This window comes from Atta cephalotes (genome assembly GCF_000143395.1).
Source record: "Atta cephalotes unplaced genomic scaffold scaffold00033, whole genome shotgun sequence".
Classification (NCBI taxonomy): Eukaryota; Metazoa; Arthropoda; class Insecta; order Hymenoptera; family Formicidae; genus Atta; species Atta cephalotes.
Genome location: NW_012130097.1, coordinates 137215 through 163233, shown reverse-complemented (window position 1 = coordinate 163233; position 26019 = coordinate 137215). Strand labels below are relative to the sequence as shown.

The window sequence follows — 26019 nt, the reverse complement described above, 5'->3', positions numbered from 1 at the left end:
TTGTGATTGATCAATTTCTTAAGACTTAAGGCTGTATGTTTATCAATTGTTCACATCACTGATGGGATAATTTAAAATAATATAATCTCATTGGTGAAACAGTGAAAAATTACTAGGAATAAACTAATGTGAGTGGTATGTGCAATTGAATTGTAATGGGACTGCACACCTAATAATTTTTAATAATTTTTAGCATAATTGAGCTCAAGGATATTATTAAGAATATACATTATATACATTTTTCAGAGAAGCCAAAGTAGAAGTTAGAAATTTAAAGCAACCAATTCACGTGAATTCACACAAGCTGAAAATGGTTGGAAACATCACGCGGATGGTGGGATCCAATTGTCTAAAAAAAGGATCGATATTTTGCCGTTTATCGTCTCTATATTCATTTCTCTCTCTATTTTCCTCCCTCATTTCCATTATCAATGACAAAACTCGTTTCGAGCGCGAAAATAGACAGAATTAAAGGAAACACCCAAAACACAGCTGAAAAACGTATCTGAGACGTACGAATTGAACCTACGTCAAAATGACGTGTTGTGCGTTATCGCGCGTGTCATCATACGAATTTAAGGTGCGATTTTCTCAATCCACTCAATACTTCGAAGAACACAGAGAACCGAAGGATAATTGCGGTATAATCGAGAAAATAACCGAGACTGAGTAAATAAGGGAAAAAAAATTCTTTCATGTACTCACGAATAAGCGCGGATATAAGTATTATAATATGTTTACTTGTTGACTTTTGAGTATTCTTTGACAGATCGAACGAAGGCGCTCTCTTCTGTCAGATCGATTTTTCCTTCCGCTATCTCGCTCCAATTTATTTCAGATTGTGCCAAATGCAACACGTAACGTTTCAATGACTTCTAATTTTTAATTGTTTGCGTGGAATTTCTTTTAGGTTTTTTTGGATAAACAATTCTAAATTCATTTCTTAGACGAAGAACTCAGTTGGATTCGTTCGTTTTTTCCCTTGGGTTTATCATTTAACCTCCATTTCGAATTTGCGTTGAATTGCATTGGAATTGTTCATTGAATAATAAGGAATGAGGTGTCATATCACAAATTGATAATCTTTATAGCATGTTTCTGCATGTGCAATGCGTAAAAAGCAAAGACTTTTGTACTTTTACAGTTCTGATGCGTTGCTGTCAGTATCAATGATAAGTTGAAGCAACGTTGAGTGCGGTCTGCTGTATGTGTAGATAAAAGTATATAAGCTCCACAATGTGGTCCTTCTTCTCGAGAGATCCTGCCAAGGATTTCCCATATGACATCGGAGAGCCTATTTCTGGTTTGGATAACAAAAGCATTTGGACAATACATAGAGCTAAAAGAAAGGTAATTCAGTTGAATGTAAGAATGACACTAGAAAAGCACTAAAAGACTTAATCTACAATGTGCTCTTTGTTTCCTATTATTATTTTATATCTCTTTTTCTCTTTGCAACTATTTTATCGACTTATGTGTTTCTTGTTTCTTCCTAAAGTTTGTCAACTTTAAAGTCTAATCTATAATATGTTCTTTGCTGTCTATTTTTGTTCATGTTCTTCATTTTCTATCACCCGAGGTAAAAGTTGATGAACTTCAAAAAGGATAAGAAACATGTCAATGAAACTGCAAAGAAGCAAAAAAGCAAAAGATAAGAAGCACGAAATGGAAAGCTAGGGTTAGCCTTGATTGCAACACAATGAGTGCTTTCTGTTTAGTGACACAAGTTGACACAAAATGTCATTCTCTCTTTCTTGACATTCAATAAGTAACAAAGACAGAATGATATTTAAGTCGACTTATATCACCAAATGAAAAGTGTCCAATGTCATATTTTGTCATTTTGTAATTTATAAAAGGTCCTAATTAATTATGTGGCAATAGTCAATCTTTCTTCTAATTTATCTGTAAAAATATTATTTTTATCTTCACAAAATCTTCCACAGGGCACCACAATGGGTGAGGATGTTTCAGTTTTTGTCTTTGATGTTAAAAATGGTGGAGAACAGCAACTGGATATTGCCCGTTCGGCTGTAAAAAGACTCAAGACACTCAGACATCCAAGCATACTTGCATATCTTGATAGTCTCGAAGTATGAATTGTATTGGCTTATGCCATGTATTAGCAGTATACTCTTAGTGTAAAAATGTAATCTATGTTTTGTTACTTCAGACTGACAAAATGGTTTACTTAGCCACAGAGCGTGTAGAACCGTTATTTAATCGCTTGACGCAAAAATGTAATTCGGAAAATGAGTCTAAGAAGGAATTGTACTATTCCTGGGGCATATTTCAAATCACAGTATGTATAAATGAAACATTATAGATCACGCCAAAGAATTTTAAGCAACACATGGAAAAGATCTATAATACATGTTATTCAATTTGATGGCAGAGGGCACTTAACTTCTTAAATAACGATGGGAATTTACGGCATAATAATGTCAATCTGTGGACAGTGTTCGTTAACGAAGAGAGCGGTGAATGGAAACTCGGTGGGGTTGAATACATGACAGCTGTGGACACACCATACAATTTCTTACCTTCTAATTTCCAAGTATATCAACCACCAGAAGCTAAAGAAAGTACAAAGCCTGCAACTAAATGGTAAATGATTATATTTTATCTAAATTTAATAATAAATGCTTTCCAGCAAGGGACACAAATGACATGATGTTACAATGTAACACAGTGAATCATTATGTCTTGATTGCCAATGTTAAATAAAGATGAAATGTTACAATGTGTCTCTTACTGGAAAGCATCAAATATAATGATAAATGTAGTAGATACAATGAAACGATATACAATATAGTAGTAGTTACAAACAAATGAATTTGAATTTAATATTTGTAATATAAAACTAATAAATAAATAAAAAATAGTTCAGTTGATATGTGGGGACTTGGTTGTTTGATATGGGAAACATACAATGGTACCCTCAACACCACTTCACAACTTAAAATTACAGGTCAAGTAAGTTGTCTGCTTCACATCACATCTTTTTGTCGAAATCTCTTATACATCTTTATGCATTTATACCTTTTATTTATTTGTTGAAGATTCCGAAACAAATAACGACAGTATATCGAGAATTAACAGGAACTAATCCAGAAGGAAGACCAAATCCCGCAGATGTGATAGCGCGTTGTCGCAGTAACGGCGGTTTTTTTAAGAACAATCTTGTTGATGCTCTTTTATTCCTAGAGGAGATTCAGATGAAGGAAAGAGGAGAGAAAGGACGATTCTTCTCGCAGTTGGCGACACAATTGGATTCGTTTCCCGATGGCGTTGGCAGGTATAAGATTCTGCCGCAATTACTGGCTGCTTTTGAATTTGGAGATGCAGGAAGTGCCGTATTACCACCGTTGCTGCAACTGGGTTCTCAATTACCAGACGTCGAGTATCAGCGTCGAGTAGTGCCCTGTGTCGTTAAATTATTTGCATCGAATGACAGAGCAACGAGATTACGATTGCTGCAACAATTGGATCGATTCGTCGACCACTTGCAATCAGCTACTGTTAATGAAGCCATTTTTCCTCAGGTAAAAAAAATTTCAATTTTTGGATATTATATTTTATTAATTGTAATTATATTATAATAAAAATATTGTTGTAATTTTATATCTTTAATAATATTATAAAATCTATAAAGATAGTGCATATTGAATTTGAGAAAGTTTAAGTATTTTGTATCATATAATATTGTATTATTTTAAACAAAAACTAAAATTATTTTATATATTAAATATGTAGGTAGCAAGGGGTTTCCTCGATACAAACCCGGCAATTAGGGAAGAAACGATAAGATCAGTCGTACATTTAGCACCAAAGTTAGATTATAATAATCTTAATGTCGAGACTTTAAGATACTTTGCGAAACTTCAGTCAAAAGACGAACAAGGCGGTATTCGCACAAATACCACAGTTTGCCTTGGAAAAATTGCTCAACATCTTCACCCTCAGATAAGGCAGAAGGTATCGTCAATCTTTGTTTAATTTTAACACAATATTCTTTTATTTTTTAGACATCTGCTTATTTCTTAAATTATTTTAAATTTTTATTAATCAAGAGAGAGACCCTTTATATATATTTTAAATATTAATAAGAAATGATAAAACAATTTATAATTAATAAAATAGTACAATTCATAATATGTTTATAAAATGTTATTCTTAAATTACTTAATAAAATTAATTTTAGGTATTAATTGGCGCATTTATTCGTGGAACTCGCGATTCTTTTCCTCCAGCCAGAATTGCGAGTATATTAGCTCTAGCTGCGACACAGCAATATTTCCTTCTGCAGGAAGTCGCAAATCGCATTCTACCGGCTCTATGTCCGCTTACCACAGATGTGGACAAAGGTGTACGAGACAATGCATTCCGTATCATTCGAGGTTTTTTATCAAAGCTTGAGACAGTCTCTGAAGATCCTGGTCTTCGCGAATCAATGGGTGAGTGTTACATATAGCATTAGGATTTCATAATTCATATTTTATTTTATTCTTTGAGACCACTTTGAAGAAAAAAAAATTAAACTCTAATGATATTAAAATATTTACAGAGGCGGATGTGAATACTGCAACACCTAGTCTTAGCAATGCCGCAGCGACATGGGCCGGATGGGCCGTTACGGCAGTTACAGCAAAATTCTATCGTAGTCAGTCAGATACGCCAAAATCATCAAATGCTCATAGCACATCCAGAATCTTGTTAAATAAACCTGCTTCCTTAGGTTAATTTTCTTTACTTTCATACTCATTTTTTCACTCTATCTAATAATTCGTTTAACAATATATTTACATATTAATATATTAATAACATTTTTTTATTTAATTATTTTAGAACAAGCTAGCAGCTCTCAGAGTAGCGCTAGCACTACTGCCACGACGAGCAGCGCTACAAGCATGACTTCCCTCGATCCTGATCACGAGCACGATACGCAAAACACTCAAAATACAAATTCCGATTGCGATTGGGATTGTTGGGATGCCGATAATTGGGGAGATATGGAGCAGCAATCCACCGCTACACCATCGGTGCCATTGAATCCAGTCAGTAGTATATCACCATCCGGCCACTCTCCTAAGGCTAATGAACAGTGGACCAGCCTTGAGGAAGAACCGGTTTGTTACTTTTTATGATATTTTTGTGTTACAATCAAGGTTCTTCTTATATCCTATCAAACCTGAAATGTTAATATGAGCGATACGAAACGTGAATAGCCACAAGTTTTAATAATAAGTCTATAATAGCAGAATTCTCTTCGATTAATCTAAGAGTCTATTTTTCGTTTAATAAAAATATTTCAATGTATTAAATGATAAGCGATTAAAGGAAATAAAGAGTGAATGCTAGGCTAAAAATATATAGTTTTGTTATATAAAATTTATATGATTAACATTTAATATTAAATATTATATAACAGTAAAACTAATGTTGCCCAAATCAATTTTTGTCGAAGAGAAATTTATTCTAGATTAGTTCAATATTACTGCAACATGCGAATTTTGAAACATCCTATACATATGCTTATGGATATACAACATGAATAAATAATGAGAATTTATTTGATCATGTAATTTGATATCGTTATCAGAAAAAAACGTTCGGATTGTAGGAAGAAGAAACAATCCAAGGTGTTCAAGACAAAAATGATTCTTCCGAAGTTGGATGGGAAGATTCGGAGTTTCAATCTCTCGAAGATGTTCAGCCCTTAGAGCAACCAAGTATATCTGATTTGATTTCTGAATATACTCGCAAATTTGTTTCATTATATTTTTATATAGTATTGAGAAAATTTTTTTTTATTTAGGCGTTCCTAGTGGAAACAATAAATATGAAGAAGCTAGAAGGAAGAGAGAAGAACGCAAATTGGCCAGGCAAAGGCAAATGGAGGCGAAACGAGCAGTGAAATTACGAGCTAATCCAGCTGCGAAGAAGATTTAAGTAATAAATGCGCCGTATGTTAATCATTCTATTGTACATTAAGTAAATTAAATATTACAAGTAATATGATGAAAGTATTTTCTGTAAATTTTATCTAATGTAAGAAAAAAGTTCATCCAAAAACGTTTTCTACAATATTATTTATTAACATTATATGCATGAAAAAATATACATATGTTAAGTAAAAGTTAATTATTTTATTTAACAATTATTTTTTTTACAACCTATACAGTCCATAATGTAATGCGACAGTATATTTTATATGTAGGATCTATTTTTCAAAATTGCACGAACATGCACGCGCGTGCGCGCAAACATTATTATGTAATACTTATGTTAATATATAAAAAAGAATATAAAATAATTTATTTTAGTTCATGCAAACGTTAATACGAAAATTGTTTCTCTTATATATAAAAAAGAATATCAATTTCTTCGTTTTTTTTTAGTAATGAGATTCTCTTCATAGAGAGAACAAATTACAAGGAATATTTGTTATCTAAATATCTCTTTTAAACTTAATGTAACTCAGGTTGTAATATTTCAGTTTTTCAGTTCATATGTATGCTATACTGTGAACAAGTACTGTAATCAAGTGATTATCAGTACAGATAAAGTCACACTGTATCAGTTACTATAAATGAGACTGTTCAGTGGCATTTTCACCATGGAAGCGCATATTGAGATAATTGGCATTGTTAGTTTCCCGCTTGAAGCCTATGTTCTCGTAAAATGGTACCAAACGATCTACGCAGTCCAAGGATAATTTATAACAACGAAAATAACGAGCTAATTGTACTACGATCGAAACTACTAATTTTCCCAATGATTTCCCTCTGTAATTGTTGTTAACCACTACATCTTCCAGGCGTCCTCGCTATAAAAAATATATGCATATAGGATTATTCATTTCTAATTCTTGAAGAATATGCAGAATTACGTACCAAGCTACAATTATGAATAAATTTCTGTTCTACGACTAAAGACGCGCATGCTATCACTTTTCCAGAATTTACATCCTCGATGACGATAACATAGTAACCACCAGCGGTCTTCATACTATAGAATCTATCTAAATACAGAATGAAGAAAGCATAATTAGTTTGACTATTTACAGATCTAATTCCCAATTATAAAGACTTACTTAAGAATTGTTCCTTAGTAACATTTCCAACATCTGTCAATTGTGATAGAAGAACTAAAAAACCTACAAAATTTCATAAATAATTGAATTATTTGCAAGAGTCAAATAGGTTCTATCCATAATGGAAAAAATATTAGAAATAAGTATTAAATATATTAGACAAATAAGAAAATTAGAAATAATTATATTAATAACATACAAATAAAATATGATAATTATAAATTATAATGCTTTATATCTTATTTGTATTATGTAATGTATATTGTATGTTTAATCTCTATTCTCATTTATTTATTTGTCTAATATTTATTCCTAATATCTATCTCTTCATTGTGTGCTGGGCCTTATTGTATAAAATATAAAAATATATTTATATAAAAGTTTAACAAGTAATATATGCAATTAAAAAAATAGTTTTCTTTCTTCTCTCTCTCTCTCTCTCTTTCTCTATATCCAATAATGAAGAATGAATTAAAATGGAAATTTTTTAGCACATTTTAAGTCTGTCGAATCTAACTGAAAAAATTTTTTTTTATTAAATTGAAAAACTGCATTTTCTATTCAGAATTTTGAATTGAACAGCATTCACAGAAAAAGCTGATATTATTTTTAGATTGAAAGGCATAAAAATGTGCTTCATGCAATAAAATTCTATAAATGAATAGATATATTCGAATTGAAAAGAATTTCTTTTAATATTCGCAAATGTATATTTCTGAAAATCTGAATCCATTTCAATCTATTCTCATTTATTGGATATGACATCCAATTACCTTTGTCATAATCCGTACTCTTTAGCGGTCTTATAAGTAACTCAGCAACATGTGATATCGGCAATCTATCCAATATAGTGGGATTGAAGAGATTAATTTCATCCTCTTCGATAGATTTTTCCTGTGCAATAAAATCAAACGAAGCGATACATTATATTTTCTTTTCCTTTTTCGTAACATTACGCAGCTTTATATATTTTCGTGAATTGACTGTACGGCATCTCTCTTGTTATCAGCTCCTCGTATAGCAATTTAATAATGCGGCAAAGTTTTTCTTCTTAAATACACGGCTTTTTAATTGTTAAAAAATGATAAAATCGATAAATCCCACATTACATGCAAAATCACAGTCTCGCGAGGAAAAGATATTAACGTATGGACACTGTACCTGCGATCTGCTCATGTTTTTTCGCACTCTTTCGCGGCTTACAAGTTAACCTGTCACTTGTCAGTGCCTGCACTGTATAGCTGTGTGCCTGTGCGGGCCTGTTCACTCATGGTGGAAGGATTCCACCATGCTGTTCACTGCCTGTCACTTCTCTCAGCTTCTCCAGCTCCTTTCGACATTGTTGTTGTGTTGGTGTATGAACACCGATTGCACCTGCTCATGAGCAGGGATATTTGATAAATTCTAGGGTTCTCTATATTATGCGCAACTGGTTTAATAATATTTGTAGTTATAAAACTGACCAATCACAATCATTCTTTTAAGGAATAGCTATGATTGGCTATTTCATATTTTTAAAGTGGACAGTCTCATGGATAATCTTTTGTTTATGGCAACGCCAACATGGCCGCGATCCTGCGAATACGAAAACGGATCTTTACTTCGAAGTAAAGATTAATTAATATTTTGAATAACAATGACAAAAGTAGTTATTTGTGGTAATAAGTAATATTCATTGTTTACAAAAGAAAACTTAATGATTATATCATGTGAAAGTATTCCTTAGAACGTTTGAATAGCATAATCTACTCTTTGACTTGTTTTTAATGTAAGTACGTAATAATTATATAAGATAACGTAAATTAAAGCGAATATGAATGTAATGTATATTCCTACAATTTATATGATAGGTCAACGATGAGTTTCAATAAAAGAAAGATATTTGCGTCAGACACATCCGATGAAGATGATAATTTCAATCATCAACATAGTTCTCTGAGAGTCAACTTGAGTTACAGCAAGAATTTAACAGATTCTGGCAATGGATCTCTCTGGAGAACAGAGATCAAGAATGACCAAGGAGAAATGGACACGGTGCGAACTATTAAAAGATTGTCAAGAAAGAAAAGTATGTATGAGAAGAATCACCAATCTGATTTTAACAACAAAGATATGCGAGCCATAAACGATACAGACAAGTATGCTGTAGATAAAAATAGTGATAATTCCATTCGAATCAAGAAGGGAATACAACTGAAACATCTTACAATAAATCTGGAGGATGTAAGTACCAAAGAACGTTACCTCGAAACAAATTGCAACCGTTTGAAGGATGCAATCTTATCCAAAACTAAACAGATATTTGACAAAGAGAACGAGCTTTCTGTAAAAATTACGAAGGTATTGGGAAATAAGAAAAATAGTTTTACAAGCAGTATTCGTAATCCAAACATGGGAAACGAAACAGTTATGCTAGACATGACTGATCTGAAAGAGACAGCTGCTAGGGAGCATCAACAATATACTCATAATGAACTCGTAGTGAATGATCAGAAAAGAGATGATCAATACTCCAATATTGTTACTACACCATCGAATAATGACAGACGGAAAAGTCTGGAGAAAAATATAGATAAATCTAGATTAACTCAAAGACGACTATTTGTTGAAAAAAATAAGCTGGTAGAAGGGCAAATCAAATGTAAAATTATTGAAGATGTTGTTCTGAAGAAAAATTTTCCATTAATTTCTCTAAGACAAGCAACTCAAAGCAGTCCTATATTAAGCGGCAGTAACAAAAGATTCAGTTTGGTCAGAAGATCCAAGTTGCATTCTCAAAATAACATTAAAAACCTGAACAACACATTCTCGACTATACACTCCGTTCAGAATTTCAATATAGAAACACCTGTTGTTTGCTCTACTTTCATTGAGGATAATGCAACGGATGAAAAAGAAATTAATGATGTAGACGCATCTCATGCCACACATACAACGACTAAAGTAACGTCAATGGAGATGACGGAAGTTCATGGAGGCATTCATATGAGTGAAAAGCGCATATCTGTACAAAATAGAAATTCATATATAAATAACTATAACGAAAACAAAGAAGAGAAATCTAAAAAAAAAAGTATAGAGCGAAACAAAACAGGAATTAGTTCGAGACTAAAAGATGAACTTATAAACAAAATTACTGAAAGTGATGTACTGCAAGCACATGAGCACGACAGTAAAGCTAAATGTCAAAATGAGAAATGTAATATGATGTCTCTGTCTAATAGCAATAATACGATTCGATCATCTTTAAATGTAAATACTTCGTTGGATGCAGATGTGACTGAAATTAATAAAGCAAGGGACGTTTGGGAATCAAGAAATCACAGAATGGACAACACCAATCAAAATTTCGAAGTTATTAATAATAAAAAATCAGTAATTTTGAATGATCAACGCGAAAGCACAAATACGAATCGAACTTCGTTGCAAATGAATACATCGGTAGATTTTATGCACAAATGGCGAAGGAGAAGCGATAAGAGTGATAAAGATCATTCTAGTATGGACATGGGATGTTCATCAACAGGAGATAAGGAAATAAATGATATAGACTCTTTAGAAAACATCAGTTTAACTGAGAGATTAAGAAATATCTCTATGAGAAATGAAAAGATTTCTCATAAACCTAAATCGAAAATTTTTAAAATGAAGGATGAAGACAAAAGACGTTCGAGTAACACTAGAGATAGTTACAGTTACGTGGAGGGAACTCCATATCCAATAAGCCGCTCAGTTTTGTTCAAATCACAATTAAAATATAAAACACAACATTTGGATAATACAGTCACTTGTAGCAATTTAAATTCATTAGAAAATAAAAAGAAAAGTGATGAAACTAAGTCATTTGCTTTGTAAGTATTCAAATGTACATAATGTTAAACATATTATACTTTGAAATATTATTGCTGTATGATTTACATACTGTTGTTTAATAAATTAATACTATTAATAATTAATATTTTTTATGTTATTAGACATTCAAAAGTTACAAATGAAATGCATATGTCGACTGAAATGCAAAAAACAACAGAAGTTAACTCAGTTATTTTGGAAGACACACCTAACCAAAATCCTTTTGTTACTCAAAATCAATTGACGGTTATCAAAAGTACGTCTGATGGAACAAAGTCTGAAACAGGCGAAAATATATTTGTACAAAACACGAAATATACTCCAGTGAAAAAGAGAAGATTATTACCACTTACCCAAATTTCTCAATATTCAATCAGCCCAATAGAAGAAAGAAAGTGTACACCTGAGAAATCGACGTCTACAAAACTAAACAAAAGGATAAAGAAAAAGCCTCGAAAAAGAAAATCAATATGTTCCAAGAATGTAAATAATATCAAGCACAATATTCCAAGCAAACAAGTACAATCAGATAGTGATTGTGATATACTTGAAGATAAGAAGAAAACGCGAAAACCGAAAAAAGTTATTAGCAAAAAAATCTTTATCAAGAAATTTCCCGACGAAAAAGTGTTGAATATGTTAGAAAGGAATAGACAGAATAAAGCAAATAATTCAGTAGAAAGTAGAGATTCCTTAAATGATTTCGTAAAATGTCGTATAACATCTATTCAATGGAATAAATACCAGTCCCAAAAGATTATCATCGTAACAACTGGATTATCAAAAGAGTAATAATCATAACTTATCTCTAAGCGTTTCTAATCCTTTTCAAATTGAAATAATTTTCGATGTTATTTCACATAAAAATTATATTCTATATTTTGTGTATAGGGATAAAAGTTTGGTAAAGAGTATTGTCAAATCACTTGGCGCGGCAGAGTTGGAGTTAAATGTATCAAAACGGACGACTCACGTTGTGAGTACAGGTGTGCGTACAGTGAATCTCCTCCGTAGTATAATAAGAGGCTGTTGGCTTGTTTCTTTAGAGTGGGTTCTGAAATCCTTGGAAAACAACGGATGGTTGAATCCAGAAATGTTTGAGATGAAACATTTCTCTAAAGCCGTACAGGTAAGATACGCATACGTGATAAATGTAGAATACAATGTAAATCTACTCGCATGTTATATAGATATTCTTTTGCAGGAAAATCGAAAAGACAGGCAATTATTTGGACCCTCGTATATCCCAGAATTGTTCGGCGCATGTGGATTCATATACATCGAGCACAAAACAACCGTACCGTGTAATACGCTTAAGGAACTTATAAAGACAGCAGGCGGACACATTACTGAGAATATCAAGCTTGCTAAAATTATTATTGGCACAAATGGCCTAAAGGAAACCTGGGTTATAGATTCTATTACAACGGGTGAACTACAATTGACTAAGCTTTATCAATGGAATAACGCGAAATAGACTGAAAAATACTTGTCCAAATATCATACAAATGAAGATTTATATGACGATATTATAGCATAAAAGACATTTGTATACTAAATAATTATTTTTTGTCCAATAGTTTACAGAGATCATGTGAAAAATATTATTTATATTATACTTTCACAATTAGTATTACTAGTATCATTCATATATATTATTGAAAAAATTATATGAAAGAAGTTCATATATAAAAAATTAAGTTATTATATTACAGCATATTTATAGCTTTTTATGTATAGAGTATATAAATTAGGGAGGCACCGGTTATCCGAGAAATATCCGATATTTGATATTATCTAGTACTTTTTTATTATCCAGTTGGATAACTGGGTATTAGTATCCGGTAATATATTTGGCTGAAATTTTAAAAGTTTGCATAGACAATTTTATTTTGTCTAATTTTTTTTTGGAAGTCATACCAAATATCCAACCGGAGAGAAATATATGGTCGGATTGCCATATCGGATATCCAATATTTGATAATTTTATTTGATTCGATGTATCCCTGATGTAAATAATTTAATTTATAAAGCAATTGTATAAATGTATAAAGCGAGATTTCAGTTTATAAATGATGAGAATAAGCTATAAATATTTTTTCTTGGTATATAATATTACCTTAATTTGTTATTACAAATCGGATTATATAGATATATTTTACGATCATTTATTTTATAATATATGTACAAATAATATAAAAATATATATGTTAAAATTACAGTTTTTTTACATAATCTTGCTCTAAACTTCTAAATATCTATCATACCTCATTTTATTGATGTGTAACACACAATAAATCTCCAATAAAAAATTTGTATTATCTATTATATATACTATTTATTATATATTTTTTATCAAGTTAAAAACAAATATTTATGTTTTATCTTTATATTATTACTACAAGTGTTATATTACTACAAGTGTTATACTACAAGTGTTTGCATTCTATTTTTGAAAAACAGAATTACTGGATATAAAGTGACAAGTAAGTTCAATTAAAATTCGTTTGTGTTCTTCCTAGCGTTACGAAACGTGTGCAAGTGTGTGTTTATGTGCGTGCCCGTTGAAATGACGTTTCGCGTACTATTACGTGCAAGGAACGGATTCAGGTTAAGTTAAGTTACATTTGCGGAGTATTTTCGTGCGACTAGCAGACTCTAGCAGCACGCATGGGAACGGGATGCGATGTGTCAAATTAACACGCGTTTACTAATATGTACCTTCGCATTTGTTTAACGGCGCATTGATTTACGCGTCTCATTTACGGCTGACCATGGATTACACCTACGAAAAGTGAGTGGCAAAACCGTGCCGTAATTGCGCGTTCTCCTTTTCCTTTCTTCATGATCACGCACGATAATAGTCGCGCTTCGGGCTTTCTTATCGTATTTATCTTTCGCATTGTTCGCACAATCGTGATTATTTTTTGTGCACACGTCGACGAGTATAATGAAATTGACAACAATGCTCGAAGCACTTGGCCCGCGCGAGTAAAATAATGGAATAATACATTGCACATTTTTTAAAAATTGTATCATATTCTTAAATAGATTATATATATCTTAATGTACTGCATATTACGTTATTAAATTGCTCCTTATCAAAAGACGAAAAGATTACATATGTTCACTGTTGAGAACAACGGATGCAGAATGTCATTGTTATGGATCACATTATAACACTTACAGTATTAAATTCATGGTTATTATATCATTGTTCATTATAATGTTAAATATATTTATGTATTCCAGCATTACAGTGCACGATGGTCCTTCTGCAGACACATGCATTCCATTCCCCAGATATAATAGAACAATAATCACAGATGTATATGCTGGAATACCTGAGAACCTGTTGCTGAATGCAATAGGATTTTTGGTAAGACTTTGACTTATTTTTTATTATTTGAGAGATATGTCAGTATAAGAAAGATAATGATATATATTTTGCAAGATACTGATGTACTCTACTGACAATAAGTTATAAACTGTGATGTCTAATGTAATATATTCTTGACAGCTTTTAGTTATTTTATTTGGTCTATTACGTAAGAAAGCATGGAATTATGGACGTCTCGCATTGTTACACAAATCTGATAATAGATGGATGGAGCTGTTCTATGGTGTTAATGAAAACAGAGACACTGATCCCTTATGTGTCGAAGCTTCTGTCAACTCTCAACTCTCTCAGCTGGATAGAGGATTTCTCTCATGGATTGTTACCGCTTTTAAAATTACGTTAGTACTCATAAGGGAACTCCCAATTCTGGTTTTGATTTCGCCTTTACTGATAAAAGCAAAATCTCAAAACCAGAGTTTCATTCTGAAATCAGAGTGACACTTGGAAAAATTCTCTTGTCAATGCGCTTAAAACATCTTATTATTCATGTCTTGCCATTTTAATAACTTATTTTGCTCAAAATAATATTATTATTGCAGCGACGATGAATTATTGCAACGTGCAGGACCTGATGGATTGTTATACATTATGTTCGAACGTTGCTTAATCATATTGACCATCATGATGCTTATTGTATCGCTGTGCATAGCCCTACCAATAAATTTTCACGGAAGCATGCAACCAGGGGACAGCGCAACATTTAGTCATACAACATTGTCAAATCTGGAGCCCACATCTTTTGGGCTTTGGGTGTATACAGTACTGCTCTTATCTTATCTGCCAGTTGGTGGATTTATCATGAGACGTCGTTTAAAACAGGTATTGCCAATTAATCAGTTAAGTATATTGTAAGATATATTTTATTTTTTTATATTCAAAGGATATGAATGTTTTATGTAATATATGTAATATATGTAATACAAGTGAGAATGTGTTTGTGATATAGGTGCGAGATACTAGGCCTACTGGAGAATTTGTAGCGAGAACATTATTGATTACAGACATACCGAAACAACAATGTACTGTTGAGAATCTTACTGAATATTTTAAGTACGTAGAAAAGGACCTTCTCTAATTTTTTGGCATATTTCATATTTGTCATTGATATTAAAAGAAATTGAAAAAATTTTATCATTCTATTCTTTGAGCTTATTTTTATATGTTAATCTTTTCAGAGAAGCATTCCCTGCCTTAACAGTAGAAGATATTACATTGGCTCATGATATAAGACGTCTTTCAAAACTGGATGAAGAAAGAGATTGTGCGGAACAGGCGCGTTTATATTGCGAAAGTTATGCTAAGAAGAGAGAACCTTTGAAAATGTATCCTTATCCATGTGGTCAAATTCTTGGATATTGTTGTAACAAGGTAAATGTATCAATAAAATATGAACGTATGCGAGAATAAAATTGATTACTTTATATACATATATTATCGCGCAAGTTCTTATCTTTAATTTGAATCATTGCATTTATAGCAAGTGGATGCTCAAGAATTCTACACCAATGAGGAAATACGCTTAACAGCACTAGTTGAGGAAGAAAAGAATGTGGCACTTAGTAAAACTCTTGGAGTTGCTTTTGTAACTTTAGGTATTTTATGTAATATTATATAATGTTTTCCTTGCTTTCTTTAATTATAAACAAATTCATAATGAATAATTAATAGGGACACCCGGTGCTACTAAAACTATGCGCAAACAGCTGAGGTCCTCGCCGAATATAAAATGGATCGTGGATTATGCACCAATGCCATCAGATATATTTTGGGAAAATTTAAGCATCCCCAGGCCGTGTTGGTATCTGAATGCTGTATTAATAAATTGCGCTTTGGGACTTATATTGTTTTTCCTTACTACACCAGCTGTAAGTCAATTTCTTTCAGCAAGAGTACATTACACAATGAAAACTATACAAAGAAAAAAAAAGAAAAAGATGCATTTAAACACATATATAGCAAAGAAACTGACACTTATGGCATTTGAATAAATGCCATAAAACAATAAATAACATTTTAATCTTTAATTAATTCTTTTTTTTATTTTTATTTATAAAAAATTTATTTTTGTGTTAAAAAATTTATTTTTTTTAATGTAATTTATTTTAACTTATTTATTTTTAAAATTTTAGATCATAGTGACAACTGTTAACAAATTACCAATTGGAGAAATTAAGATTCTTAGTCCAGTGCTTTCATCTTTTCTGCCTACTGTATTGTTAGTCAGTGTAGCTGCTCTAATGCCTGCATTAGTCGGGAGAAGCGAATCGCTCGTGAGACATTGGACAAGAAGCAGCTTAAATCGTGTTGTTATGAGAAAAACATTACTTCTGTTGCTATTAATGGTGCTTATATTACCTAGTTTAGGATTAACCAGTGCTGCAGCATTCCTAGATTGGACTATGTATGAGCGAAATAATACGGCACAATGGGAATGTGTATTCTTGCCAGATCAGGTGAGGTTTCTGACAGTAAAAAATATCGCATTTAAGTTAATTCAATAAGAAAGCATATTCTTTCTCCTTCTATTTCGATATTCATATGACCAGATTTGTATAAGAATATAAAATTTGCAGGGCGCACTTTTTGTAAATTATGTCATAACTGCAGCCTTATTTGGGAGTGGATTAGAATTGGTTAGATTTCCGGAACTCGCGCTATACACTTTCAGACTCTGTATAGCTCGCAGTCGGGCCGAAAGAATACATGTCAGGAAAGCGGTACTGTGGGAATTTCCATTAGGAGCTCATTATGCGTGGTTATTGCTAGTTTTCACTATGACAACCGTCTACAGTCTGGCGTGTCCCTTAATAACTCCTTTCGGTCTGCTATATCTTGTAGTCAAGCATCTGGTACAATAATTTTGACAATATCTTACACTTACGATTATGACAATATGTCCTGAATGAAACTATTATCTTAATTAGGTGGACAGGCATAATCTATGCTTCGCATATGGACCGAGTATTGGCGGTGGCCAATTAGCTGGAGCGGCAGTTGGTGCTGCAGGAGCTGCACCAGTTTTAGCGCAAGCTGCTCTTTTAGCTTTAGGCTTGGTAAGAGTTGGTCTATCTTCGTTAGCTGCAGTGCAACTCACTGGTCTCTGTGCGAGTATTCTGGGCCTGGTAACCGGCGCTACATTGCCGTTATCGAAACTTAAGGTATTATAATTTAAATAGCTTAACGAAAAACCACTATTGAAGATTTCATTCAAAATTATATTGAATGATTACTAATAATTATGTGACTTTAGAATGTTAATTCTTAATTGTTTTTATTAGGCTTCAGTACCAAAAAGAGATCTCTCGACGGGTCAAAATTTCGTGGCACCAGTATTGCGAAAGAATCAGATATCCATAGAAGAAACTATTTCAACTGCTTCAAATTCAGAAATAAATTTACCAAGTCCGACAAGTACCATTTCCTCTGTACAAGAAAGTCCAAAGCTTTACCAAAACTACGGGGGCGAACAGAGAGTTTAACATTTATGTGTGTGGGTATATATATATATATATATATATATACACTCGCGCGCGCGCGCGCGTGTGTGTGTGTGTTATATTCGATATATGTGCAAGAATACAGAATGCTTCGTAATTTGTTTAAGAAGTTACTCTTTTAGAAATATATTCTAATTGTTAATATTAATGATGCAATTTAGGGAAACTATAGCACAAATAATGTATATTCTTAATATTTCTTATCACGTTAAGTTAATACACAGTTATAATTAAAAGAAATTGGAAAATACTGCTTCAACATCACTGTCTACTTACGTTCATAATTGTATTTACGAATTCTTCATTACTGCATAAGTGCTTAATGGTGATATATATAAAAATAATATTTAATATAATTTTCATTTACTTACATAATAATTAGATATTAAGAATAATTAAAGCCTTATTAAAGGCTTACACTAAGTAATTATTACTTAAAGAATCTCATTTCTAAAGAAAGTGAACAAGTAGATCTATCCTATCATTTCAAATCTGGCAGTACAAAAATATAAAATATCTACACTTAATACATTTTAATATCATAACTGTATTATATTGACACTTTAATATAGTAGTGTTATGTAATAACTTTAAAACAATAAGCTTATAATTATATATATTTTATATAAAAATAGTTTTTTTTAATTAATAAAGTGCAATAATGCATTTTATTAATTTCCTTATAACAAATATAATGTGATTATTCTTATGTGGAAATTCTGAATAATATGTACATACCAACTTCATATTTATCATCAAATTAATAGCAATAATTATCCAGTTTTTAATGATTTGGTAGATCAACTATTTTTAATAGTAATGCAATGATTGCGACACAGAAAATATAGTTAAGCAGGATATTTTATTTTTATTCTGAGAATTATGTGAAAGAACGCACCTTATAATATTTTATGCATTTTTCATTCTATTTATACATATAAAGGGAAGTGATATAGTATAATATGATTATATATGTATATATGATAAATTTGTCGGCATATAAATATACATACGGAAGATTAGAAATTCAGATTTCAACATCAATTACTTGATCTAATTAATGTACATTCATAAGCCTTTTAGATTTTTCAATCTTTTAAAGGTAAATAGTTACAGACATTTATGTACAATATCTTAAATAATTATAAATGATCATGATTATTATTTACTTTGGATTTGTTCTGTTTTCATAAACTCAAAAAATTAGAATACATAATTTTTATACAAAATATTTTAATAAATTACATCTAATTGCAATTTGTCATGGAGTTTAAATTTAAGTATTAAATAAAAATTTATCTATATTTTCTTTCCTATATTACTGTATATTGTATGTTACAGATTAATTATTTCCTCTAAAAATATTATTTTACCTAAGAAAAATCAAATTTTTTATAAAGCAAATAGGAAAATTTATATTCAAGTACATGTGACATGTTCAATTCAAAACGTTGTTTAATGCACGTCGTCACATAGAGTGCATTCCATTTCACGCATAATATGCATGATGCATCATTTTATCCTTGGCTGTGGTCAAAGTCTCGCTACAAATGCTTTGAAGCATTTGACGAAACAATTAGAAGAAAGAATTTTATAAACTAACCAATTAAAAAAACACTTCAAAGTATTTGTAGCATTACGATGATCGAACTCCTTGTTTAACATTTGGAACAACAAGGATAAATGATGCAGCATGCATGAAACGGAATGCACTCATAGATTTATTCAACAAATGGGTCATATTAAGGAACAAAATGTCATATTAAGGAATTCCATGAGTCTTATAATAAATATGATTAAATTAGAATCTTTTTTTTTAAGGCACTAATCATCACGTTTAATTTTACGACAATGCATATTTGCAATGTAATTACGTAAACTATTTTTCTAATTGTTTTTAAAATTATAAATTATTTTAATATATAAATAAAGTATACCTTTATATATTCAAATTTTAATATCCTATTTAATTATATATATATATATATATATAAATATAAATATGCCCGGATGAGATATTTTAATTTTAAATAATTCTTTAGTTTCTAAATTAAAGAAGAGATCATAATAAATACAACTCAAAAGTTTCAAACCATTAATCCGTAAATAGTAATTCACAGGACTATTCAAACCATTAAATTTGAGTTGCATTTATGTTTTAGCATGGAAAATAAAAGAGGCTGCCATTTTTTTCTTTCTTTTTCTATCTGAAAAACATTAATTGAAATAAAAAAGTATGATGAAAGTGTATATTTAAAAAAATTTATACATATTTAGTAATTGTTATATAAATTGTGTTTAATTTATAATAACTAAATATAAAGAAAAAATTTGCGTAATTTTCGAAATATTTCTTATACAATTAAATGTAACTACTCACCACACACTCACACATTTGAAGTTAAATGAATAACAAAAATTCTGAATGAATTAAAACACCGATATATATTAATAAGAAATTCATTCGTCTAATAAAAATATATTCTCATTCGGAAATATAAAACTAAATATATTATTTTCTATCAGGTGTATACTATTGTCAATTTAAAGGAATTGGGATTTTGGGAGTAATGAAAAATAATTAAAAAAAAAGATTTCAGTTTCTTTTTGTTTTTTCGGAACATATATGCTACTTTTCAATATTACAACATAATTTTCATTATTTTACAACATTACAACAAGAAGAATCGTTGCTTTCCTTATATATAAAATAGCCGCGATATAAATTCACAAATAAAACTTTGATATATAATACAGTTAAGATGATCATACAAAAAGTATCTTGATTATGTACTCTTGATTATCTTTTACATATCAAGCTATTTGGATTCACACTTTTGTATCGATTTAGTGTAAAATAATGCAAATTTCCATAATAAAATAAACAAGAGTGGCTTCTTTGGTAAATTAAAGATGCATTTACTTGTTTACTTACTTACATTCTTTCCTAGCCTCTATCAAAATTTAATTATTGATCCCGTCATATTATCATTTCATTATAATCATTGATCTCATAAATTATATTTTTCAATATAAAAGTTTTTTTCTTATAACATTCTACCACCACCAAAGTAATCATATAGCCGATTTATGCCGATTGTGCGCAAATAATATGTGCACAATCAAAGAATACTAAAACACTAACAGCATTGCAAATACACATACATTTCACATCTCTATGTAAAATGTAATATCTTTACATGAAAGTGTAGTATTAATATGCAAATATTTGCGATTGTCATATTTGACATATTTACTAATGACACACATAGAAAGGTTTCATCTCACCTCTACGATAGAAACCCTTGGTGATGGTTCTCGCGTCGCTATTTTTTCCATTACAATCGGACTAGTGGAACTTGTCGAAGAATATTCTTTTTCTGTCTCGGTATCCGAATATTCTTTCTCATCTTCAATAGGTTTCTGCATATCCATATTTTCATGCAACTTGCACACGAAGCCACCCTTGTCACTCTCCCGTTCGAATAAGTTACCATCAAGATGAACTAAAAATATAAGTAATACAAAATCACATATTAATATAATTTTCATAATGTTATAATATATAAAAAGTTCTTTTAACAACTATTTAGATCATTTTTTTTAAGATGAAATTTTCTTTAGTGAAAAAATATCGAAAGAGATCACAAACTTTCCATTTTTATCATAGATTTTTAAGTTTTAATTAAAAATTCTCTTATTTTCCTCTAGTTTAATTTATAGAAATTACCTTGACAAAAGGCAGTGCTACAAAATGAACAGTGTGCTGATGTTCGACGTCCACATTCTGAGCAAAAATGCCACGGACAACAAAATTTCGAGTCTGTTGATTCATTGATTATTACGCATGTTTGATGATACTTTTTGAGACAAGTCTTTTGTGAGCAGATTACAAATTCGTTGTTGTCAAATGATATTTCTTGTCCACATCGCCAACACTTACGCTTTCTCCATCTAAAGTAAGAGATAACGAAATTTATTTAGACACTAATTGCATAAAAATTACGATAAGATGATAAGTATATTATTAAGTAACAAGATACAATAACAAGATATGTACCGTTTATATCGTTTCGGCTTGTCAATTTTTTTTAATTGTACAGTTGATAGTGCTACTGGCGTTTGTTGTTTCTGTGCTACTGGCATTTGTTGTTTCTGTGTTACTGGCGTTTGTTGTTTCTGTGCTTTTAACCCAATAAAACCACTACAATTTGATGCCCCACATAGACACGCTTTTCGTGTTTCCCCATCAGATGCTAAATTATAATTAAATGTCAGCTCTTCCCCAGATTCTATGTCACGCAAAGCGAATAGACCAATACGAGTGTCTCCGTTCACTGTCCACTTCTGCGTTTCGCAGTTTGGAGCACATGAATGATCTGTAATTGACAATATAATTACTTTTTGAGATAACAGATTTGGTTATCATAATATACTCACTCATAAATCGACTCAGATTTCCCTTTGGTTCTGCGTCAATCGTTCTATTGTTGTCTATCGTGAGGAAGTAGAAATTCTCATTTTTCAGTTCTTTTTTCCGATGTAATCTACGCTTGTATTCGGCATCATCTATAATTTCTCCTACATACTCAATGACAAATTGTCCCGTTTTGATATCTTCCAAAGTTCTAAGGCCCCATCCGCGGCCCATGGTATGAAATGGTTCCATTGCCGGATACTGTCGCAGTACAAATGACTGATTCATACATTTGGCTCCAGCTGGACAGATTCCGGGACTGCATTCAACCATTAGTATACGATTCAGGCAATCCGTATTAGGTGCACAAGGATTATCCCATTCGGGATCGCATTCACACGCCACAATGCTCTCGACTTCGGTTGGCTTAACGTTACCCACTGGTTTATTGACCTATTATATGTCTGTTTTCATTAAGGCTTCTAACTTCTCATTGCAGTCATACATTAAATTATGATAAATTAATAATAAGTCACGAGTGATTTGTTTATATCTGATATCACATTTTGCAATGATATCACAATAATTATTTAAAAAAAGAAAGATATATAAAGCTGGTTCTAGATCAAGCAAAGAAATGCAAATGAGCGCAAGCACATCTATAAATGAATGAATGTGAACGAATACAAATAAACATAAAGAAATACGAATAAATAATTTGCTCTATCGAATAATCTATTCATCAAAGAAAGTTGTTCATTCGCATTTATTTAATTTGAATTCGGTTTTAAAGAAAAAGTACTTGTTGCGCTCGTTCGTTTCCTTGCTAGCTTAATTTAACGCATTGGCTTAATATAAACCGTACTTTTAATTTTACATATGGTGGCGGTTTCAGTCCTTTCGGTTCTTTAGTCATGGAACGCCTTGCTTTTAATTGCTGATGTATTCTATTGGCTTCTTCAAGAGCTATTCGATATGTATCGTCCATCATAGTTTTTTTACCTATGGGTGGTTTTGTAGTTGCGTCACCATCTTGATATAAAAAGGCTCGGCCTCTGTAAAATTTATTGATGATATATGAATTAGAAAAGAATATTTATTAATCACAATATTTGTTATAAAAAGAGAATATTTCTATTTACCTATGTACCCAATAATAATCGTTAGATCCCAAAAACATTACGCAAAATTTACCAGGGCTATGAGATTTAGCCTCTACATTTTCAGGAATTTCATGCGGATAGCATATACGAGACGGCCACCATCGATAATGGCCAAGTTTCACCCATACAACTTCTCCATACAGAGGTAATCTTCCTGTTTCGCAATCTTCACATATGAATCCACCATCAGGTGCATTTATACCTGAATTATCAAGAATACAGAAATAATTTATTTGTAAATATTGTACTTTGTATGAATCATAATGTTTTAATAAAATCACCTAAACATTCCAAGTGAAAGGAAGTTGGACACGTATCACAACAAATGAGACTACCACCACGTGTACATAGAAAGCACCATGCAGCATTTAATGGAGGATGTGGTGCTTTGTAATGTTTTGGGCATATAATTTGACTGGCCGTTAAAATTACTGAACCAGCAGGTAGACATAACGTTGATGCATGATAAGATGAAGGGCAACGGACACACCTCGCCATTTTTTCGTTTGGGGCACGAGAACGCTTATCTTGAGGATTATCAGAACTGCAGGTGTGGCATACATGGTATGGACATGTCAAACGTCCACCTTGCCAATGCGACTAAAATATAATCAATAAATATTATAAATATAAAATAAAATATAAAAATATTATCAATATTAGAGAAATAATAACAATATTTTAAAATAATATTAATTGAGATCCAAATATTGTGTTTTACTTGTGGCCAAGATAACAAGCAGTTGGAATGATAATGTTTTCCACAAGCGGGGACAATACATCTTATTCTATCTCCTTCCCTCTCATTGCATAGGAAACAAGCGGGTGCTACTCCAGATAAACAATCAATGCATTTGAATGTTTCGTCCTCTTGGTCATCAGATTTACCTAAATTTAATTAATATTATGATTATATTGTTATTAAAAAATAAATTAATTAAAAAAAATTTGCTTTTTATTAATGTAAGTTATATATTAAAAAGAAAAATTTTTTTATCAATCTGATATACAAATTTATATTTTCATAATTACCATTATTTTCACTTTCACCATTAATACTTTTCTTAATTATGTTTAAATCACTAAGTAATCTGTCATCCAATGTATTTTCGTCAACAGAATATTCTGGACTAGATTCACCAGGTTTTACACATGATAAATGAAAATAAGAATAACAAGGCCCTTTACATCTCGTTAACTGGCCTGTCTTCTCACAAATCTGACAAACTTTTTCTTGTTTCATACCTTTAAAGAGATTATACAGTCTACTTCGTTTTGTTTCCGAAACAAAATTTTCTTCCTTGTCGATCTTATTTTTCATCTTTTTATTTTCCTTTATACTTGTATCAATCTCTAGTGATCTTTCATCTTCATCAGGAGAACTCTCTTTTGAAAGCGAACTTTCGTTTGTCGTGTTCAATCTGAGTTTTTTTCGGCATTCCCTTTCAACCTTATTTTTCATCCTTTTATTTTCCTTGATAACTGTATCAATCTCTATCTCATCTTCATCCAGAGAGCTTTCTTTCGACAGTGAATGAGAACTCTCATTTGTCATATGCAATCCAAGTTTTTTTCGATATTCTGTATCCATATTATCCCAAGTTTTTCGCAAATATCTTTTAATATCGCTTTTAGGCATATCTGGATATTCATTTTCTAATAGATGTTTATTATCTTCATAATAAAGGTTAAATATGGTTTCTTCATCTTCCTCATTTTTTAAAAATTTTGTGCTTGAACTTTCGGAAGAACTTTTATGACTTGCAGGAGATGAAGGCCAAGAATCCAAATTTAACTTCGAATCAATTTTTCCATTTGCAATTCGTGAATTTCTCTTTGATAATTCTGATTTATGTAACTTTGATACTTCCGGTTTTTGTGCATCATGTACCTGTAGAAGTAAAAATAAAAATTTTTGTTGCATATAAAAATATTAAGTTAAATTTATAATAAATATAAACAATTATTTTTAATATTACATTGTCCTGCTTAGTACGTTTAACATCCGGTTCATTTTGCTCCATTTCCAAGCTCAGTCTCGAATGTTTCCTCTTTTTATTTTTTTCACCAACAGTATATGCTTTAGGCTTCTGGACTTTAAATTTTATTGTAAAAATCGCAATTCTCTCCTCAGTTGACAATGGCTGTGTTTCTGTAGCTTCTTCAACAGCATTTTGCCACTTTTTTTTTACTCCTGGTTTTATAACAAAAGCCGCAACATACTTGGGATCCTTTTTCTTTGTTTCTATTGTTAATGATTCTGCTAATTTTTGGAAATCAGCAAGGCTTGTAAATTGCATCATACAATTTGCTGAAACCCAACTATGACGGCCTTTGTCTCCGAAATAATGAACATGTACCATCATGATCACTGACTTAGTTCTAACTATAACAAAATAGTTAAAATATTTTCCAACATACATTCATCAATAAATTTTCTAAATAATTGTATATATATATATATATATATATATATATATACTATATTATTATTAATTAACTAATTAACTTAATTAATTTAATTTAAACTTTAGTTAAGTTTAAGTAAAGTAAAATTAATTAATTTAATTTAATTTACTAAGTATTTACTTTAA

The 26019-nt window shown here is 31.1% G+C and overlaps 5 protein-coding genes across 5 annotated transcripts in view; 3 read left to right on the top strand and 2 right to left on the bottom strand.

Moving 5' to 3' along the window:
- The first annotated feature begins 1236 nt into the window (after positions 1–1236).
- On the top strand, positions 1237–5952 carry LOC105621318 (N-terminal kinase-like protein). The gene is made up of 12 exons (XM_012202784.1): positions 1237–1350; positions 1947–2093; positions 2174–2302; positions 2396–2607; positions 2886–2976; positions 3063–3545; positions 3757–3978; positions 4205–4457; positions 4568–4738; positions 4849–5129; positions 5624–5732; positions 5819–5952. The coding sequence occupies exons 1-12, from the start codon at positions 1237–1239 to the stop codon at positions 5950–5952; spliced, it is 2346 nt and encodes a 781-aa protein (XP_012058174.1).
- Positions 5953–6083: 131 nt separating this feature from the next.
- LOC105621315 (probable glucosamine 6-phosphate N-acetyltransferase) lies at positions 6084–8272 on the bottom strand. Its single transcript, XM_012202780.1, has 5 exons — positions 8258–8272; positions 7870–7990; positions 7097–7159; positions 6897–7024; positions 6084–6829 (listed from the first exon to the last, which is right to left on the bottom strand). Exons 1-5 carry the CDS (start codon positions 8270–8272, stop codon positions 6587–6589), a joined length of 570 nt encoding a protein of 189 aa, XP_012058170.1. The 3' UTR covers positions 6084–6586.
- Positions 8273–8953: 681 nt separating this feature from the next.
- On the top strand, positions 8954–13163 carry LOC105621316 (GATA zinc finger domain-containing protein 14). The gene is made up of 4 exons (XM_012202781.1): positions 8954–10947; positions 11071–11736; positions 11840–12077; positions 12153–13163. Exons 1-4 carry the CDS (start codon positions 8954–8956, stop codon positions 12423–12425), a joined length of 3171 nt encoding a protein of 1056 aa, XP_012058171.1. The 3' UTR covers positions 12426–13163.
- Positions 13164–13722: 559 nt separating this feature from the next.
- On the top strand, positions 13723–17827 carry LOC105621317 (CSC1-like protein 2). Its single transcript, XM_012202782.1, has 12 exons — positions 13723–13742; positions 14201–14327; positions 14469–14686; positions 14888–15167; positions 15295–15398; positions 15524–15716; positions 15826–15940; positions 16017–16213; positions 16478–16801; positions 16922–17197; positions 17273–17506; positions 17627–17827. Exons 1-12 carry the CDS (start codon positions 13723–13725, stop codon positions 17825–17827), a joined length of 2289 nt encoding a protein of 762 aa, XP_012058172.1.
- Positions 17828–21124: 3297 nt separating this feature from the next.
- Positions 21125–26019, bottom strand: part of LOC105621434 (histone-lysine N-methyltransferase NSD2) — a 6449-nt gene continuing 1554 nt past the window's right edge. The window contains exons 3-12 of the mRNA XM_012202904.1: positions 25405–25811; positions 24458–25316; positions 24147–24313; positions 23707–24025; positions 23405–23627; positions 23128–23317; positions 22286–22715; positions 21906–22224; positions 21576–21799; positions 21125–21351 (exon numbers count right to left, since the gene is read on the bottom strand). Of these exons, the coding sequence (XP_012058294.1) occupies positions 21125–21351; positions 21576–21799; positions 21906–22224; positions 22286–22715; positions 23128–23317; positions 23405–23627; positions 23707–24025; positions 24147–24313; positions 24458–25316; positions 25405–25811 (3365 nt within the window). The remainder of the gene's footprint in view (positions 21352–21575; positions 21800–21905; positions 22225–22285; positions 22716–23127; positions 23318–23404; positions 23628–23706; positions 24026–24146; positions 24314–24457; positions 25317–25404; positions 25812–26019) is intronic.